The sequence below is a fragment of the Erinaceus europaeus genome, chromosome 11 (genome assembly GCF_950295315.1).
Source record: "Erinaceus europaeus chromosome 11, mEriEur2.1, whole genome shotgun sequence".
Taxonomy (NCBI): domain Eukaryota; kingdom Metazoa; phylum Chordata; class Mammalia; order Eulipotyphla; family Erinaceidae; genus Erinaceus; species Erinaceus europaeus.
In genome coordinates, this window is record NC_080172.1 from 74,017,205 (window position 1) to 74,037,202 (window position 19,998).

The window sequence follows — 19,998 nt, forward strand, 5'->3', positions numbered from 1 at the left end:
ACAACAAAAAGTAAATCAGGGTCTGGTGGGGACATAAGTATTAAAAAAAAATAACGAGGTCGATGAAGGATTCTCTGCAAAAGTCATGTCTATGAAGACTGGGCGAAGGGAAGGAACAAGTCATAACAATAACTTAGAGAAGAACTCCAGGGAAGGGATGTGGAGTGCTCTCCATTTTTGAAGGACATCAGGGTCAACAATTACAGTTCAGTAAAAATGGTAAGAGAGGGGAGTTGGGAGATAGCACAGTGGGTTAAGTGCATGAAGCGCAAGGAAAGGCATAAGGATCCCGGTTGGAACCCCCGGCTCCCCACCTGCAGGGGAGTCGCTTCACAAGCAGTGAAGCAGGTCTACAGGTGTCTCTCTTTCTCTCCCCCTCTCTGTCTTCCCCTCCTCTCTCCATTTCTCTCTGTCCTATCCAACAACGATGACAACAACAGCAATACTAACTACAACAATAAAAAAACAACAAGGGCAACAAAACAGAAAATAAATAAATAAACATAAAAAATAAAATATTTTTTAAAAGAGTTAAAAAAATGATAAGAGAGAAAGTAAGAGTTCTGCAGGGGACTGGATGTTTTTTCTAAACACGGTGGGAAACCCCTGCAGGAAGCTGAGCTGGTGAATTTTGTGATCAACTTAGTTATTAAATGGATGTTCATTACAGGACTGGGAAGACAGAGCAGTGGTAATGCATAGAGCTTGTATGTGAGAGGTTCAAGGTTTAATCGTTTGCACGACCAATAGCCAGAGCTCAGTTCAAACTTGAATACACAAATAAATAAAGTGATTTTTGTAGTACAGGAGAGATAGCTCAACATTAGAGCAAAGGTATGTAAGCTGGAGGCCAAAGATTCACTCTGCCAATACTGCACAGTAGTCTGGCTTCTCAATCCTCCTTCCTCCCACCTTCTGTAGCTCATAAAAAATAAATTCTTACATTAAAAGTAAATAACTAAGATGGCCGGGTGTTGGCACACCTGTTTGATACCCATTTACCATGTGCAGGGACCTGGGTTTAAGCCTCTGCTCCCCACCTATGGGGGGGACTTCATGAGAGGTAAAGCAGGTCTGCAAGTGTCTCTGTCTTCCCTCTTTCTCAATTTCTCTGTCCTATCAAATAAAAAAGAAAAGAATAAAGGAAAGAGAGACGCAAGGGAGGTAGGGAGGAAAGGAAAAAATAGCCATGGGGGAAGCAGTGGATTCATAGTGCTTGTAGTGAGCCCCCCAGAATTTTTAATTCCCTGGTGGCAATTAAAAAAAAATGAATAGCCAAATAAAATGAATGAGGATTGTAGTTGCTATGTGGAAACTAGACTTTATTAGGTAATAATGACAGTAATTAACATTTATTGGGTGTGTATTATAGTCAGAGCACTGTTCTAAGCATTTGTCTGATACTAACCATTTAACTGTCATATTAGCAATCCCAAATGAAGAAAATAAGGTATAGAGAAACTAAATAAATCACACTACTCATCTTCCAATATAGGAACCCAAGTTCCTAGTGGTTCACTCCTGAAATGTAGTGGTGTCTCAGACCAAAAAGATGTAGGGTGATATAGGATGAGTGAGTATGGTCAAAGGTGGGCATATTCAGAATAAATTTTTTGGTAAAATAAATAGGATTGATCATAATATCTGAGAAAACATGGGAAGTCATGAATCATGCCAAAGTTTTTAGCCTTCATAACTGGGTGGTAGTGTCCTTAACAGAGATGGTGAGCACAATAGGGACAGAAGGGCTGCATGGAAATCAAGATAATCCTCCAAACTCATGTGAGACAGAGAGCGATGTAGTTTCCCATGACTACTCTAATAAACTACTTAAAACTGATGGCTTAAAATAATACAAATGTAGTCTCTCATCATTCTGGAGAACAGACATCAAAAATTAGAATTACTGAGTCAAATTCAAGCTGTGCTTTCTCCTCCAGAGGCTCTGAAAGAAAATTTGTTCCTTAATTTATCCAGCTTCTCATGGCAATTGGTATTCCTCGACATGTGGTCCCATGACTACAACCTCTATGTCCACAGTAAAATAGCCTTCTCCTCTTCTAAATCAAATCTCTGTCTGATAAGGACCTGGATGACTGAATTTGGAGGCCACCCAGGGAACCCAAGAATAAGTTCTCACTTCAAAACCCTTCAATCATACCTGCAAACTTTTTCCCATAAGGATTCATATAGTAATAGTCAATGATTTAGAGAAATCAGTGGTAGGCATATCTTTGGGAGTCACGATTTAGGCCCATCAGAGTCAGGAATACAATTAAGAAGAAAATCAAGAGGTGTGGGCAAACAGTTACCAAGACTTACTTACTCCTCTTTTACATGAGAAATTTATCTTCTATTAACTCTTAACACTGTAACCCTAGTAACTTAAAACAGTGTCAACTACAATAAAAGTCAAAATGTTTGACTAAAAAAATTATCTCGAGAAGTTAAATATGGCCTTTGTGGGTGCCATGGAAATGATTCCTATAGAACACAGATATTTATTTTCTCCTAGGAGCTATTCTAAACCAAGACACTTAGCCCTGTAAGAGATTAGCACATATGTGCACACACACATTTACACACACAGGTGTAGATCTGGCCTTTGATAGCCAGCAAACAGAAGGGTTCCAGATGGCTGTATTAAACAATGTGTAGATGAGAACATGTGACTTCAAAAAAATAGGAATACCACACCACTGTGCTGCACGCATGGGCCTCATCTTATGTCCTTTTGAGTAGACACCAAAGCCACCTGTGTTCTGTGTCACTCTTGTGCATTTGAATGTTCATCTGAACTCAAGTAGATATGCTGAGTGTCTTCATGCCACAAGTAATACAGATACTAGTCAGTTCACCGTCTCCAGCTCTCCTCCTACCAAACCCTCTAACACAGTTACCAAATGGGAAAAGAACTGGTGCAATGGTTTCATCTAGTCACCCCTTGATGGTCTCCCTCACAAGCAGAGAAATAGTTAAAATGAGCAAAGGGAGGAAAAATTACCAATTAATAATTCCACAGAAAACTAAGTTGACTGTTTCCTCAGGGAAGAGGAGCAGTCCCTTCAGCTGACTATGTCATGCTTCCTGCACTATGCCTCTGAGAGGCCTATCCTACAAGATTAAATGTAAAATTAAAAAATCCCCAGCCCACATCTCTGCTGGAAATGTGCAAGCAGGCTCACTTCTCAGAGCCAAGACAAAGGATAAATCTTTATGAGTACCATAAGTGTGAGTCATAAAAAATAGGAAACACATGTGGGGTATATACATAGTAATAGTATTGAGCCAGGGAAAATGGTTAGGAAATAAATGTATGTATGAACACATGGCCAAAAAGGGGGGTGGAGACTACAAATTAACCTTGTACACTGCTCCAACACACATAAAAAAAATACCTCAGAGAATCATGGGACCCTATCACATTGGTCTCTAATAAACATAAGTCATTTTCCAATTTGGAAATACACTGTTGTTTGGGATTTTTTTTAATGTAAATATAAGGAGAATTAAGTTAAAAAAAATAAACTTAACTTGAAGCAGACTTTGAAAGATTTTATGCTTTGGGATACTTGAACAGCTTCCAGTTAAAACACTGAAAATTAAATCTCAACATTAAAAATTAATTTTAAAAATATTTTCAAAGAAACACTTGTTCCCAGTGGTAATATTACCACTCCATGGAGATTCTCACTATCATATTAATCTGCAGTAGAGAGGGTACAACAGAGTAGAATCTTCAACATATATAAGAGGAGGAAACAAAAATAGCAACACATGCACTAACAGCATAAAAAGAGCAAGAACCAGCATTACACTCCCCTAAATGATGCTGGGCTCAGCAAAAGAACTCATGGCAAGGAATAGGCGGAGCTCTCTGCCAACAGCACCAGATGAAAATCTGAGCGGGGGAGGGGGGTGTTCGGAATATAGAAGAGGGTAATTGGTTTTTCAAAGTCCTCTGGGTCTGCATGACTGGAGGCAAAATGCCCAAGCATGACTCATTATCAGAAATTAAGCTCGTCGGTTGTTTTTGATTTTGGAAGAACCCCAAACATGAAATTCAGCATAGCAAGCAATGGAAACACCCTAAATGCCCATATGGTTCACACCAAAGCATCTCTATGTCCGGATGTACCCTTAGACTTCAGCTTTCTCCTTCATCTTCAAAAAAGACTGACTCCCAAAGAAAGAATTTCTCAAGGCAAGTTCATCTCCATGAGGTTGAGAGTAGGAGAAAAGCATGTATTGATTTTAAGTTTGTTAACTATTATAATAATCTGTGCCTGTAAGAAAGCCAGTGTCCTTTACAAGTTATATTTGCTTATTTACAAGTAAATCTTTACAAGTAAAAATCTCAATGAGACTTTTACTTTACAAAATATCCAACTCCAGAATATTAAAAAATAACCCTCTCCACTCCACACCGCCCCCCCCCCAAAAGGGAGCATAACTAACACTGAGGAATGGGATATGTTACTTTCTCTCTACCTTCCACTTCTCCCCCTCTCCCACCCCCTTTTACCTCCAGGGTTACTGCTGAGGCTCAGTGCCTACATTATCAATCCACTTCTCCTGGAAGCCTTTTTTTTTTTTTTCCATTGTTGTTAGAAAGGACAGAGAGAAATTGAGAGAGAAAGGGAAGATAGAGAGGGAGAGAAAGACACCTGCAGACCTGCTTCAGCACTTGTGAAGCAAACCCCTGCAGGTGGGATGGGTGGGGGGGCTCTAACCAGGATCCTCGCATGGGTTTTTGCCTTGGTACAATGTGAGCTTAATTAACTCAATGTGCTGCCACCCAGCAGCCCCATACCTTCCATTTCTCAATCCTTTCAACAGAGACCATATCTATGTATTCGTCTCCCAAGGCACCTGCATATGTATTCACATTACTAGAAGTGAAGTCACACTTGTGGGGATACTTCTCTATATATGAGTGTAGCTTTCATTTAAATGAATGAATGAATGAATGAATGAACAGCTAAGAAGTACCTCTACCCCATAGAAAGTCCAGTACTAAGCACACACCCACATCACCAGCTTGCTGTAGCAAATTCTGAAAGAATAAGATGGACATGTACATATATCAACAAGTTGAAATTAAATTTTAAAATTTTTTTTTATTTAAAAAAGGAGATATTAACAAAACCATAGGATAAGAGGGGTACAACTCCACACAATTCCCATCACCAGCTCTCCATATCCCATCCCCTCCCTGATAGCTTTCCTACTCTTTAACCCTCTGGAAGTTCCCGCTGAACATGGATGTTGACTGGTTGACCCATACTCCAGCCTGCCTCTCTCTTTCCCTAGTAGGGTAGGGCTCTGGGGAAACTGAGCTCCAGGACATATTGGTGGGGTTGTCTGTCCAGGGAAGTCTGGTTGGCATCAAGTTCCTAATGAAATAGTATCTAAATAGACTTAGATACCCTCCTCACCTATTTCTTATTACACTTCTCTCACTCACTCCAAAGCTAACCTTAGCAAAGCAAGGACTGCAAAAGCTGAATAAGGGCAAGAGACTGGCATACTTTAATGATGACTCTTTAGTCAGGCCTCAGCTGGGGCCCTAACTGGGGAGTCCTGAGATTCCCAAACAGACATGATGGGCCTAGACCTTGAATAAATCCCTCGACATAGTTATAGGTCATCTCTATCAGGAACAACAAAAAATGACCCCTTTGTGGGGACCCCATAGGACCTTGCCCTCAACATGGATCAACAATGGTAGAGAATGTCCCATCCTCCGAAGGGAGAATGGACAACATAGTCTATGCTACACCTGAGAAAGATGGATCAATATTGGGACAGCTTGGAATGTTCCTACTCAAGACCACAGAATGTGAGCTCAGATCTACAGGGATGCAGAGGTCACATAGGCTCCTAAGCTGAATATGGGCCCCAGACCAAATCAAATCGATGGGGTTTACAGTCAACAATATGTATACCCATTCCCCATTTTAGGGAGCTACTCTCTTCCCTGATCCAGCTTTCTGTCCCTTTTCCAGCCATGACAACACCTCCCCAGACAATAACTTGGATCCACCTGCATATCAGATTTCAGGCTCAGAGGAAAAAAAAAAAAAACTAGTATAGCTACAGGCCCTTTAAAATGTAACTAAAATACGCCTACTAGCTATCTACAAAATGGAGGACACCCCCCCCCCCAACACTTCATCTGCACTATTCCAGCCTTTAGGTCCATGATTGTTCAACAATTTGTTTGGCTTTGTATGTTAACACTCTTTTTAGCCACCAGGTTCCAGCTGCTAGCATGATGCCAACCAGAAGTTAAGCTTTTATGTGCATGATCTGATATTTAGGATCCAAGCAAGAATTAAGCTATTGCAATGATCTTGGACCCTATAGCTAGCTCTTTTTTGGATCAGAGTAATATCTCATATGTTCTCTATATCCTTAAAAGACGTCAAACCATGCCTGCAATAGCTGCTGTTTGCCACTCTCCCCTCAAAGGATATAAAAATGCAACCAAAGGATGCAGTGGTTTAGATAGAAAATGTCCTAAATATAAGAGCACTGTTGTAGAGTCTCTTGGACCAGGCCCCAGATAATGTGAAATGATTGCAGAGGGGGGAAAAACAGCCCAAAACCTTTCAACATAGTTGCAGAACTCTAATTCAGGTTTACACTCTGCAAAATCCTACCAGAATTCTAGGAAGTGGTGGTAACTTTTTTAAAAGTCATTCTTGGGGGTTTAAAGGTTTATCTAATACCTATACATTGATATTTTAGCTTTTTAGACAAGGCCAAACAATTCAGGCAAAAGACTATTTCAATTAAGCAACAGCCTAGCTGAGCTGGCTTGGCAATTCCCAGAAAGGAAAGCATAGAGCACACGACTGCAAAGGAAGCCAAAGCAGCAGGTCTTCCAAACACAGATTCAGATTCCTGTGCCTTTAAGGCCAGACCCTCATAAATGGACTGCTTCTGCTGGACACCATGCTCTAAGTAAACAGACTCTTCTGGCCGACACACAACTTCCTGTAGGGTTCTGGTGGGTAAAGCTTGAAAAGGCTGCCAGATCCAATGACCGGCAACTTTTGAGCTGACATAGAAAACAAGCTACAAAGACTGAGTCCAGAGTAAACAAAGGAAAAAGCCACATTAAACAAGGAACAAATTACTATACAGGCAAGGATATTTAAAGTGCTCTGAACAAAAAAATATAAATAAAAGTTAAAAATCAAATTACTAGGTATTTAACACTATAAGGTAGAGTAAGATGGCCCCTTTCAATTGGTGGAATCAAGGTTAATTGAATCCAGCAGTATGAAGAATTGGCTGGAAGTCACCCCCCCCCCACCCCCAACATCAGGAGGACAGATCATTGTTAATGGCCCAACTTCAAACCTGGCTCAAATTAAATGAGCCACCCAAGGGAGCAGCAAGGACTCAAAAACCATTTATAACTTTTACACTGAGGGAAAGGACTAACTAGTTTACTAGCTGATGACTAAAACTGCTAAGGGTAAAAAAAAAAAAAAAAATGTTACAAAAACTCTGAAACTGGCTGGGGAAATGCTGAGAGAAAACTGGAAAATTTTGAGTAAATTGCAATAGCATGAGATTTAATTAGGAAAAACAAGGCAAAGCAGTAATACAAAATTGAGGATACCTGCTTGACTATAGCAAGGAAACCAAACACCAAGTCCACGGATAAGATGCAAATCAAATAAAGGTCCACTGTGGAAGAAGGGAGTAGTTTGAGAAGACTTACAGTGGACATTTTTAATAATATCTTCAGACCATGTCAAAGTCAAATATGGCAGTGTAGAAGAGGTTCAAGACTTAGTTCCTGCCTTAAAAAAAAAAAAAAAAAATCCACTCTTTGGTTGTGTTTTTCCATCTATGAGAGGTGATTCTTAAAATATCCCCTTAGGTTCCTGTAAAATTCTGTCAATTCTGTAATAATAATGATCATGTTATTCTTCTGTATTACATCTTCTCCTACAACTCCAGTAAGTGCTAAAGACATAAAGATGATATAAAAATCTAGTAGTGTCCACCTAGCTCACTAGTAAGTTTTCAATAAACAATTCATTGAATGAATCTACAAAGGAACCAGACAAATAAATGAATTTGGCGAGAATTACTAGAAGAACACTGGTTTTGTAAAGTGACCCATAAAGTAGACTGAAGGAATCAGATCCTAAAGTTGAAGGTGCCAACCAGTTCTAGGGGACTGGTTAAGGAAGCTGCAGGTTATATGAAGTGGAACACAGAAACTCAAGAGCAATTTTAGCTGAAATGTCAATAAAACGTGGTTCAAAACACAGATGGTAGCGGTGATATTGGTAGGACAGGGACATTGGATTGATAAACCAGTGCTGGGGAAGATGACCAGCTTAGAAAGGTTCTTACAGGGAGTCAGGCAGTAGTGCAACGCATTAAGTGCACATGGCGCAAAGTGCAAGGGCCGGTGTAAGAATCCCGGTTCGAGGAACTAGTAAAAAGGACATAATCAGTAAATCCTCAGACAAGCTCAGGAGAATAGAAGTCAGGCTACAAAGAAGAAAAATAGGAAGGGAGAGGACAGGCAGTGGAGCACCTAGTTAAGTGCACACACTACAGTGTACAAGAACATGGGTTCAAGTCTCTGGTCCCCGCCTGCAGGGGAAAAGCTTCATGAGTGGTGAAGTAGAGCTGCAGGTGTCTCTCTGCCTCTCCCCTCTTTATCTCTTTCTCCCCTCTCAATTTCTCTCTATCTCTATCCAATAATAAATAAATTAAATAAATTAAAAATAGACTTTAAAAAAGAAGACAAAAGTAAGATGAGAATGGCAAGACATGTTCACTCCTTCAAGATTCCAGTACTTCAAGAAGTGAGCTGGGCTGGGGAAAGAGAAGTAAAGCAGTGCAAAGAGGTGGTCAGCAAGGCCAAGTTCATATAAATTCTTATTGGCATGGGAGAGAGAAAATGGAAATAACAGAAATATTTAGAGAACATTGGGAGGATGATCAAGGTAGTATAATAAATATTTCTGTGGAATTTGAGTATTTAAATCAGAGACATTAGCAGTAAATTTCCTTTTTCATGCAAACAAAATGTCAAGATAGCAGATAAGCAAGAAAATATAACTTAGGGATATTTGAATACTCTGCTTAACCACAAACTGGGCATTTGCCCAATCAGTACATCTGGACCTCAGATTTGTAGGGGTGTTCCTTACTTTGATTACGGCTTTTAAAATACTTGTGAAAAGGTTCTAAGAACAAAAAGTCACATTTTCAAGTGTAGAAGGTGCTCACAAAAACATCCTCTAATTTTCAGGAAATTATACAATTTTGAAGGTCAAGACAAGTTAACATGGCAATGATTGTATGGGTCAGATTATAACCCTAACCTCCATGAAAACAAACACCACCCTGACTAGAAACTACTTCCATTGCACAAATTTTAGAAGTGGTCTGAGTAGTTGCCTCTACAGCCCATGGAAGAGAGAGTCTTTATCAATCTGTCAGCTCTCAAAGAGCATGAAATATAACCCAGCATTACCACATGTTGAAATGGCAGAGACCAACCAGACTTGGTCCTCTTGGTAGGATCAGGGCTGTACTAGGGCGACTTTATCGCTCATGAATGCTACTGTAATCAGTGACCTGATTTCAGCAATGTGGCCAGTCAGTGGCTTGGTAGGCATCTTCTTCATGTAGCTTGTGTTGTGATTTGCTGAATGCTGAGAAGGCGAAAAGGGGGGAAAGAGAAAGGAAGAGGAGATGATGATGATGATGATGATGATGATGATGATGATGATGATGATGATGATGACGACGACAGTCCAACATTTAGTCCACTGTCCCACCTCCCAAATCATTGATGATGATGATGGTGATACCACAGTACTGAAGTTTCCCCCAGTTGATAGGTGCCAGGCTTGAACATGGGCTGCACAGATGACAAAGCAGGCACCTCGTTCAGAAGTAATCTTAATTGTCAGGCTGGGGTGATTATTAAAACAACTTCCAATTTAAACACCAGATGATGTTTATACATAGTAGGTATTTATTTGGTAACTGAGTTTCACTAATATGTAGTATCTGTATGGGTGTGGGGGAAGGCAGTATATTGAGATTTGCTTAGCACCACTACAAGTAAGATCTCTAAAATAGCTCTGAGTTTGTATTGTTTTGTTTCATTTTCTGCAAATACACAGAACGATAATTGGGAAATTATTCATGAACAGCAGCAGAGGGAGGAAAGTGTCCCTGAAAGAGAAGGAATGTATCAATAGCTAATAACTATTGAGTTGTCAGAAAAGTAATGATGTATTTTTCTATGCAAAAAATGTGTCATGACTTTTCTGACAACCCAACAGTATTCATGTGCTATTTTCGCTCTTATAGATGTACATTTGGAAAGTCTTTAAATTTTATATTATTCAGTAGTTCTTTTAGTTGTGGTGGGTGAAGATAATACACAAAACCATTCCTGCCACCACCACTCCAACCCCATCCCACTGGTCTGTTCAGTCTGGAGGAGGAAAAAGAAGTTGTCCAGTTCCTAATACTGTGTGAGCAGGTCAGGAAAGACTATAGACTGATAGGTGATAGGTAAGTGGGTATGCAGTAGGGATCTCTAAAATAGTTAATTCCCAAACTTCCAGATTCTTCTACATAAGCAAAAAAGCTGTCAAAGCAAATAGCAAAGCACACCTTCTGAAGCTCCTGTATTTTGTTCATAGTGGGGAAAAGGCTCTTAGTGTATTCCCACCACATTTAGCACATAATTCATGCAAGTTTGGTTACAAGAAGTCATGGTTTACAAGTAAAAACAAGTGAGTTATGTTTTTAAAGGAAACTGGAAGCCTTAAGCAAAGGAGGTGGGATGACCAACTATAATAACACATGGGAGGATACCATTTAGTATGGGAATCAGTGATCACATAAAGTACAAGGGCCCTAAATTCAGATCCAATTTTTATAATTACTGATACTTGATGTGACACTGTTCTAGCTAGGAGAGTCATTGCCACATTCAGATCAGCCTTTCTACTACCCCCCAAAGATATGGAATGAAATGGAAAGGGACTCTAACTACTAGAAAGAGCTATCACAAAACTATGAGTAAAACTCAAAAGTGAGTAGGAGACCTTCTGGTTCAGTTAAAAGATAGAATAAACTATAACTAATTGGCATGCTTCATGGCTAATCAAGGGTAAGAGCTAAAAAGCAAAGTGGAAAAAGACTGGAAGTACGGGAAAAGCGTGGACTGAAGGGTCATATAAACTGTTTTTTGAAGAGGGCTATGTTCTACCTCCTCTCACACTGTAGTGAGGACCCACAGAGTTCATGCAAATGCCAAGTAGGTGGAGGCCAACAGCAAGCCCCTTTACACTTAACCATTGTCGGTTCTGTTACTAGTCAACAGGTGAAGCAGTTAAGAGGTTAGGCTGGGCAGACAGCATAATGGTTAAGTACAAAGACTCATGTCTGAGGTTCTGAGGTTTCCGGTTCAATCCCCAGCACCCCAGATACAGAGGTGAGCAATGTTTTTGGTCTGTCTGTATGTATTATGTATGTATGTATGTGTCTCTGTCTCTCTCCTCTCTGTATCTCTCTCATTAAAATAAATTAATATTTTTTAAAAGGCAAGCTGAACAGCTAGAATTTTAGATGTGTTTACTCCCTTCTCTTTCTCCCAACTGTAGCCTTTCTTATCCTCAAAAAGAATCAGAAAAGGGACAACTTTATACCACAGTACTTAGAGAAGCTACAAAGTAAAAGTGACTTGGAGCCACATGTGTAAGATTAACCACACATCCCATTTGGCCCTGACTGCCAAGAAGCTTGGAGCCAAATTTCAAACTCAATCATAACAACCACATTAACTTGTACAACTAACAAACTACACTTTTTTTTTTCTTTTGCCCACATTTTGCTTTTCTGTTTACAAGGCTGGTGTGTGTATAATTGTAAGCCCATCAGGGGGAAAAAAAAAACTTTTTTGAATGAAAAAGAGAAAAATTAAATACATAAAAAGCATAGAGGCTTCTTAGTTTTCTGACAGATATTAAATCCAGCCCCTTTTCTTATGACAGTGTAACCATCAGAGCTTCACTCCATCCCTACAGCCAATCACTTTAAACAGTCACTCCTTTAAAGTCAAGCAAATATATACATTTAGATGTCTAAATATTTTATATGCTTATACAATGACTAACTAGGGGCTTATCCTCTGCAGTTTTTCACAATAAGCAAGCAATTAGACAGATTGGAAGTTGAAAAGGCACACGGCCACATAAAAGCAGATCATGAGTAAAAATTACTTAGATGATAGGACATAAAATTGTTGCCATTCCAATAACTAATGAAAGTATGCTACTGTAAATAAATCCTGTGGTGGTGATATAACCTTTCTCAGGAATCAGGAAATACCCTCAAGGAATCAAACTCTAAGGAAGGGGAGGAATGTATTTTACTTTGAAGTCAAAGGGCACATGAGCTAGTTTTTGCAGGATGAAAACTCTGCCACCACCCTGCTTATTCTTAAAAGACAAAGCTGATCTTCTGTGCTTGTTTACCCTCATCTGTCCTCTTTGGTTGCCAGAGTCTTTTTCCAGTTTCCTGTTCCTTCTAAGGCTGCTTTTTCCAAAACCAATGATTACAAATGAGAGGTGTGGTCTCTACTACACTACAGATCTGTGCCCTCCTGATGAGAACCCAGCAGGGAAGCCAATGGTAAAACAGTTCTTTGTTACAAGAGGGCTTGGTATTCAATTACTGTAACAAGTGTGTTTCTATACATATACTCAGCTGGTTTATAAGACTGTTTATCTAATTTACGTGTAACTGCTTCCCCAAATCTTGTTAACCTTATGCTGTTATTACATCCAGGTGTGGGCTTTGTCGCCTCTTCCAAACAGGAAAAGCAGCTGTCTCTCTTTACTTTAGTTAAACCTTAAATGTCTCGGAGGAGGAACTTAGTAAAATGTTAAAGATGGTTTATAATAGAATGCTAATCTTGCAGCAACAGCAAGTCAAAAGAAAATATTCACATTCAAGGAGGACACCATGAAAAATAACTCCAAGGTCATCAGCATCAAAGTTAATTATGACTTAGAATCAGTGTGACATTCTTTTTGCTGACTAATCAACAGTGAAAGTCATTGTTTTGAAAACGATGTGCCTTTAATATTTGACTAAGTCATGTACAAAAATTGCGTTTGATCTTCTCACATTTACCCCAAGAACAGATATGCTATGAACTTTATCACAAATCATATAATAGCAAGTTATTCACTGAAAATAATGAGTTCAGTTTGGAGAAGGGAGAGGGAGAGAGAGAGAGAGAGAGAGAGAGAGAGTGTGTGTGTGTGTGTGTGTGTGTGTGTAAATTTTGAACAGAGCTGGTGTCCTTATCTACAGTGGTATTTCCTTTGGCTTCAATTTTCCAAAGTCAACACTGGACCTAAAAGACAAACTACAATAAGGTATATACTTTTTTCATTTTTCACCACAGCCTTGCTCCACTCTGGTTTATGATGGTACCAGAGATTAAACCTGAGACCTCTGGTGTTTCAGGCATGAAGTAGTAAGATATTGATAGAGAGAAAGAGGGAAGGGGGGAGAGAGACCCCACATTCACATAACTACTATCATAGCATTTTATTGTAATTGTGCTATATTATTGTTGCTGTTAATCTCTTCCTGTGCCTGATTTATAAATTAAAATTTATCATAAATATGCATATGTGGGTAAACATAGTAAATATTAGAGTTTTTAATCTGTAGTTTCAGGCACCCACTGGAGATCTTATAATATACTTATCCAGAGGTGAGGGAAGACTTGTGTACATCTAAGATAAACTTGATGAACTAAATAGAATAATTATTGTTTTTTAAAATTGTTTTAGTAAAATGAAATTCATATGCCACAGTATATATCCACTTAAAGTACAATTCAATGGCTTTCTATATATTCAAAGGATTGTGTGGCCATTGTCACAATTTAATTTTAGAGCATTTCTATCTCTCCCAAAAGGAAGCCTGCAGCCATTAGCAAGTAGTAAACACACATTTCCCCCCTTTCACCCACCAGATCTACACAACACTAATTTACCTCTATAAATCTGTCTATACTGGACAATTTTATTTATCAGAAACATACAATATTAAGTCTTTCGTGGTTGTCTTCTTTCGTTTTGCATAATGTTTCCAAGAACTATTTAAGCTGCAGCATAAATAAGTCTGTTTTATGACTATGTTGCTTGCATATTTATCCACACACCAAAGGCTGAATATTCAGGTTATTTCCTCTTTATTAATGCATATCACTATTTTAGTTTTAGGTACAGAACACAATTTGATATTTGCATTGTGAAATGATCGACACCATAAGTCTAGTTACATTTGCAATGTTTTTCTTATGATGAGGTCTTTTCAATTTACTCTCAGCAACTTTCAAATACACACCGCACTATTACTGGCTTCTAATGTAAAAAATAATGCTGCTGTGGATACTTGCGAACAAGGTTTTCATGGATATATATGTTCATTTCTCCTGGTTGGATACTTAGTAGTAGAGTTACTGAGTCAAAAGGCTCAAATGATGTTTAAAAAACTATTTGCACAGCTGCAGTAATCTATTTCTGCAGTCATATATAAATAAAGTAAGCAAGATTTAATATTTATCCACCCCATCTTACCATCCATAAACAAACTTTCATTCTGTCACAATACAACTGCTATGTCATCCTCTACATGTACTCTGTATGCATAACACACAGTGAGGTCTACTCTATGAAAGCCACTCAGAATCGGATGAAATTTCCAAAGATCACCTACCCCCAGCATCTTATTTTCAAATAGGATTGAACTCGTGGGTTGTCAGAAAAGCCATGAAGTATTTTTTTAATACAGTACATGTATAGTTTGATCTAACATAGTAAAAACAAGTGTAGGAGAGCTTGGCTGTCATTCCTTGAAATGTTTTTTGTTTGTCTGTTTGTTTGTCTTCAATAGTCTTACTTGAATATATTTTCAGAGTCAACACTAGAACCACACAATTCAACATCCAGAATTTTCTGCTGTGCTGCTTCTGTATTAATAGTTTGGACTTTCTCAGTTCCTTTGAGAAAAGCATATATAAAATGAGTAATTACTGCTGCTGAAGAACTGCTGGACTCAGCAACACTTCATAGGAACTACATTTCCTCCTCTCCTTGCTCCCCTCCCACCACAAATCCTCCTCCATAAGTTAAGAATTAAAGACACATTACTGGGATAAAGAAATATGACTTAAAATATGTGTTGCAGCAATAGTGGCAACCAACCAAAAGGATTAACAATAATTTCCAATGTAGCTGGAAAGGTTAGATGATTTGTCTTTGAAATGAGCCAACTCTACACACTTCAGAGAGATTAAAATCAGTTTGCTTTTCCTTCTGGACACTTCACCTCTCCTATTCTTACCCCATTTGCGAAGACATAATGGTTGAGATTCATAAACATATGGTTCAGAAAACTAACTTTCTTGACCAGAAGAAAGATAAACTGTGCCCAGAATTAATTTTCCTTGCACTTTCTGTAAGAAGGATTTCTTGCAGTTTCTCTCTGCCTAAAGAGGAAAGACCTGAGTGATAAAATTGTGACATACAGAAGCTTAAAAACAAATTATGACAACTTTTATCTGAAAAGAAGTATGAGGACTTTATCCACAATCAAGGCTATTTATGACCCACATGAAAGACAAAGCAATTTGTCTCTCTTAAGGTGATGGGCAAGTGAGTTATCTCTACAAGGAATGTCACCTATAAACAAAGGATAACAACAGGACATTGAGGTAAATGTTTGAGTACTTGATCTAGCAAAGTTAAGTAAATATTGAATCATCATCAGCTTGACTCATTACAATTGCCACCATCTTCAAGAAGCAGCCTGAGGATAAAGAGGAAGAAAAGGGGATGGGGGTAGGAAAGGCTCACAAATTGGAAGGAAAGAAGAGGAAGAAGAGGAAGAGGAAGGGGGAAGAAGAAGTGGGGAAGGTGAAGGAAGAGGAGGATAAGAAAGAAGAGAAAAAGGAGGAAGGGGAAGAGAATAAGGAAGAGAGGAGGAGGGAAAGAAGTAAGAACAGCAATAGCAAATATCTGAATAAGGTTAAGTAGCTACCTTTAGACCTTTTCACACAGTACAGAGTATTGCCAGTTTTAATACAATGCTCCCATTTCTCCTGATTCATCCTGTAAGAGCAATGGATTCACAAGAAAAAGGAAAGACAGAGCAAGAAATGATATGGAAGTGTTAGGGCCCTGAACCCCAGTTCCACTTAGATTCAGACAAACCAGACACCATGGGAAAGAGACCCAGGAGTCAGCAACAGAAGGAGATGGGAAAGACAGTACCGGGGTGTTTTTGTTTGGTTGACTTTGGCTTGGGTTTTTGGTTGTTGTTTTTGTTTGTTTTATTGTTGTTGTTTATTTGTTTTATCAGAGTCCTGCTTGGCTCCAGCTTATGGCAATGCCAGAGACTGACCATGGGGCCTTTGGTGCCTCAGGTATGAAAGTTCCTCTGTGATATGATGGTGCTAGTCCCCCAGCAAGACATTTTATAATTGGCAACAAAGAGAACCTCCCCCAACCCCAGATACCCACAACCATGTTTAAAAGATGACATTCAGGGGCAAGGGGGTGGTGTGCCTAGCTAAGTGCACACATTACAGTGCACAAGGACCCAGGTTCAAGCCCCTGGTCCCCACTTGAAGGGGGGAACCTTTATGAGTAGAGAAGCAGGGCTACAGGTATCTCTCTGTCTCTCTCCCTCTCTATCTCCACCTTCCTCTCAATGTATGGCTGTCTCCATCAAATAAATAAAAATCATTAAAAGGGGAGTCGGGCTGTAGTGCAGCGGGTTAAGCGCAGGTGGCGCAAAGCACAAGGACCGGCATAAGGATCCCGGTTCGAACCCCGGCTCCCCACCTGCAGGGGAGTCGTTTCACAGGCGGTGAAGCAGGTCTGCAGGTGTCTGTCTTTCTCTCCCCCTCTCTGTCTTCCCTTCCTCTCTCCATTTCTCTCTGTCTTATCCAACAACGACGACAACAATAATAACTGCAACAATAAAACAACAAGGGCAACAAAAGGGAATAAATAAAATAAAATAAAATATCATTAAAACAAATAATAAAAAGGATGATATTCTAAAGAATCTATTTTTTTTCTCAAATAAACAGATTAGGTAGGGGGGGCTTCCAGGGAATGAGGATAGCTGAGATGCTGAGCAACTTCTAGAAGGACAAGTTCAAAACTTGTCTTTGCCAGAGAAAAATCCATTATTGGCAATCCTCTCTTGCATATATGCTATCCTCCTCCCCATTAATGTTTATACATGAGCACCCTTATCAAATCCAGAGTGGAAGAAGAAAAGATCTCTTTATTCAAAGTGTCTTGACTAGCCCAGTGGGCAGTGAGTAGAAAGCTGGTAACTGTGCCTACCTCTCTCTGCAGCTGACTGGGCTCCTGGTTAGCAGCGCGGAGATTCAGGATGTGCACCTCCTGTGGCAGCCCCGTCGTGCCTCTGCTGGCACAGCCAGACAAAACAGTGAAGCACTCCATCAAGGCCTGGACCGGATGGGAAGCATTGACGGGCAACAGTTCACACTGTGTGTCAGGCTCTGGACCTGTAGAGGAATTCACAAACACAAACCACTCAGAAAGAGCAATGAATTGTTCGTCAAAGAGGGTATTTTGAGGCGCACCTGGTTGAGCGCACGTTACAATGTGCAGGGACCCGGGTTAAGCCCCAGGTCCCCACCTGCAGGGAGAAAACTTTGTGAGTGGTGAAGCAGTGTTGCAGGTGTCTCTCTGCCTCTGTCCCTCTCATCACTTCCTTCCCTCTCGATTTCTGGCTGTCTCTATCCAATAAATAATGATAATTAAAAAAAAAAAATTCAAAGAAAGAAAAAGAGAGAGAGAGAGGGAGGGAAGGAGGGAAGGAGGGAAGGAGGGAAGGAAGGAAGGAAGGGAAGAAGGAAAGAAGGAAGGGAGGGAGGAAGGAAGGAAGGAAGGAAGGAAGGAAAGATGGAAGGAAGGAAAGATGGAAGGAAGGAAGGAAGGAAGGGAGGGAGGGAGGAAGGAAGGGAGGGAGGGAGGAAGGAGATATTCTGAATGATCCAGCCATTGCCAACCCACCAGAGAAGACTTCTTAGGTGGCGTTGATCCAGAACTTCCTATCAAAAAGTAAGTCTCTCATGTATGTGACCCAGGTTCAAGCCTGACCCCTGCCACATTGGAGGAAGCTTCAGTACTGTAGTTTCCTCCTCCTTCTTCTCCCCCCCCCCATCTCCTGTCTCTCTATTTTGATCTGGGAAGGGGGGAGGAAGGGAAAACTAGTCTATTCTCAGATCTCTTAAATCCCTTTTGGATAATTCTGATATGTAGTTGATTACTTAAATTCCCTTCTAGACACACAAGTCACACATGTATTCTTCTAAATGAAGGAAATCTCCCATTTGACATCTGTGTCCAATTCTTCCTCTCTTAGAATAAAACCATAGATGAATGGAATAAATTACCCAAGGCCCCAGTAATAGTATCTATAAATATTAAATACCTAAAATTGTACCCCCTCAAAACAGATGATTCAGTCTATCTTTTAAGTGCTTCCTTCCTTCCTTTTTTTTGGTTTGCCTCCAGGGTTACTGCTGGGACTCAGTTCCTGCACTATAAATCCACTGCTCCTGGAGGCCATTTTTCTTTCTTTCTTTCTTTCTTTCTTTCTTTCTTTCTTTCTTTCTTTCATTCATTCATTCATTCATTCATTCGATAGGACAGAGAGGAACTGAGAGGAGGAGGGGATGTAGGGATGTAGGGAGAGAAACAGTGAGACACCTGCAGACCTGCTTCACTGCTTGGATCCTTGTACTGGGGGGGGGGGGGGCTGGAACTAGGATCCTTGTGCTTTGTACTATGTGCGCTTAACCTGGTGTGCCTCCAACCAGCCCCTGTGCTTCCTCTTCTTAGCAAGAATAAAACAAATTTAAGAACAACATAAATCAAGATCTAGTGAGCAGGAGTAATTGGGGTCAGAGTTGTTCAGCAAAGGCTTCCAGCCAAAAGTCAGGGGAGGAACCCCGAAAAGGTAGGATATGAGCAGAGATTCAACACGAATAACCAAACTCTGGTCATGCTTGGTTCTTGCTAACTTATTTTCTCTTCCTCTAATGAACTGGAACTTAAATCCATCCATTCCTCTCCATTTTCACTTTCTGCAGCCTTCCTTGTTTCTATCCCTAGATAGTTACAGATCTTCCTACCAGAAACCTTGAGCATTTCAAGTCACCTTCCACATAAGCCTAATTATTCTAAATGCATCAGGTTATTCGAAACACACACACACCTGTCCCTCCCATCTCTGTAAGTGTGTTGAGGCCTTGGTGAACTGTTCATCTAAAGACTAAAGTCTGAGTGGACTTGGTGTTTAAGCAGTTCTAAAATATATATTTTTTTAAAAATACCTCAGTTACTGGCAACCTTAGGCCAGATCAGAATCATTTGGTCCTGTCTGTATCTAAGATACTGTTATTAGCAGATATCCTTAAATGACAAAAAGCACAGTGAGGTCAAGTATGTTACAGTAAATTCTTTTTTAAATATTTATTTATTTATTTATTATTGGACACAGAGAGAAATTGAGAAGAAGGGGGAGATTTAGAGAAGAAGAGACAGAGAGAAATCTGCAGCCCTACTTTACCACTCATAAAGCTTCCCCCCTGCAGGTGAGGACCAGAGACTTGAACCCGGGTACTTGTGCACTATAATGTGTGTGCTTAACCAGGTGTGCCACCACCTGGTCCCTTTATGGTAGATTCTAACCAAGGGATTTTCAAAGGAAAACAAGCTTCCAACTAGCTTGGTTACAGTAATAATTATTTAAAAAAAAAACAAACTCTTAAGACTACAAGGATCCTTCCACATTCTCTTTAAAATGTTTCTCACTAAACAGAACCTGGACTGGAGTTGGTGTATTGCACCAAAGTAAAAGTCT

General features: G+C 39.8%; 1 protein-coding gene across 4 annotated transcripts in view; it reads right to left on the minus strand.

Moving 5' to 3' along the window:
• Positions 1–19,998, minus strand: part of TGFBR3 (transforming growth factor beta receptor 3) — a 231,647-nt gene that overhangs the window by 110,547 nt on the left and 101,102 nt on the right. For all 4 annotated transcript variants that reach the window (XM_060202065.1, XM_016188854.2, XM_060202064.1 and 1 more), the window contains one exon: positions 17,448–17,632. In XM_060202065.1, the coding sequence (XP_060058048.1) occupies positions 17,448–17,567 (120 nt within the window). In that variant the 5' untranslated portion in view covers positions 17,568–17,632. The remainder of the gene's footprint in view (positions 1–17,447; positions 17,633–19,998) is intronic.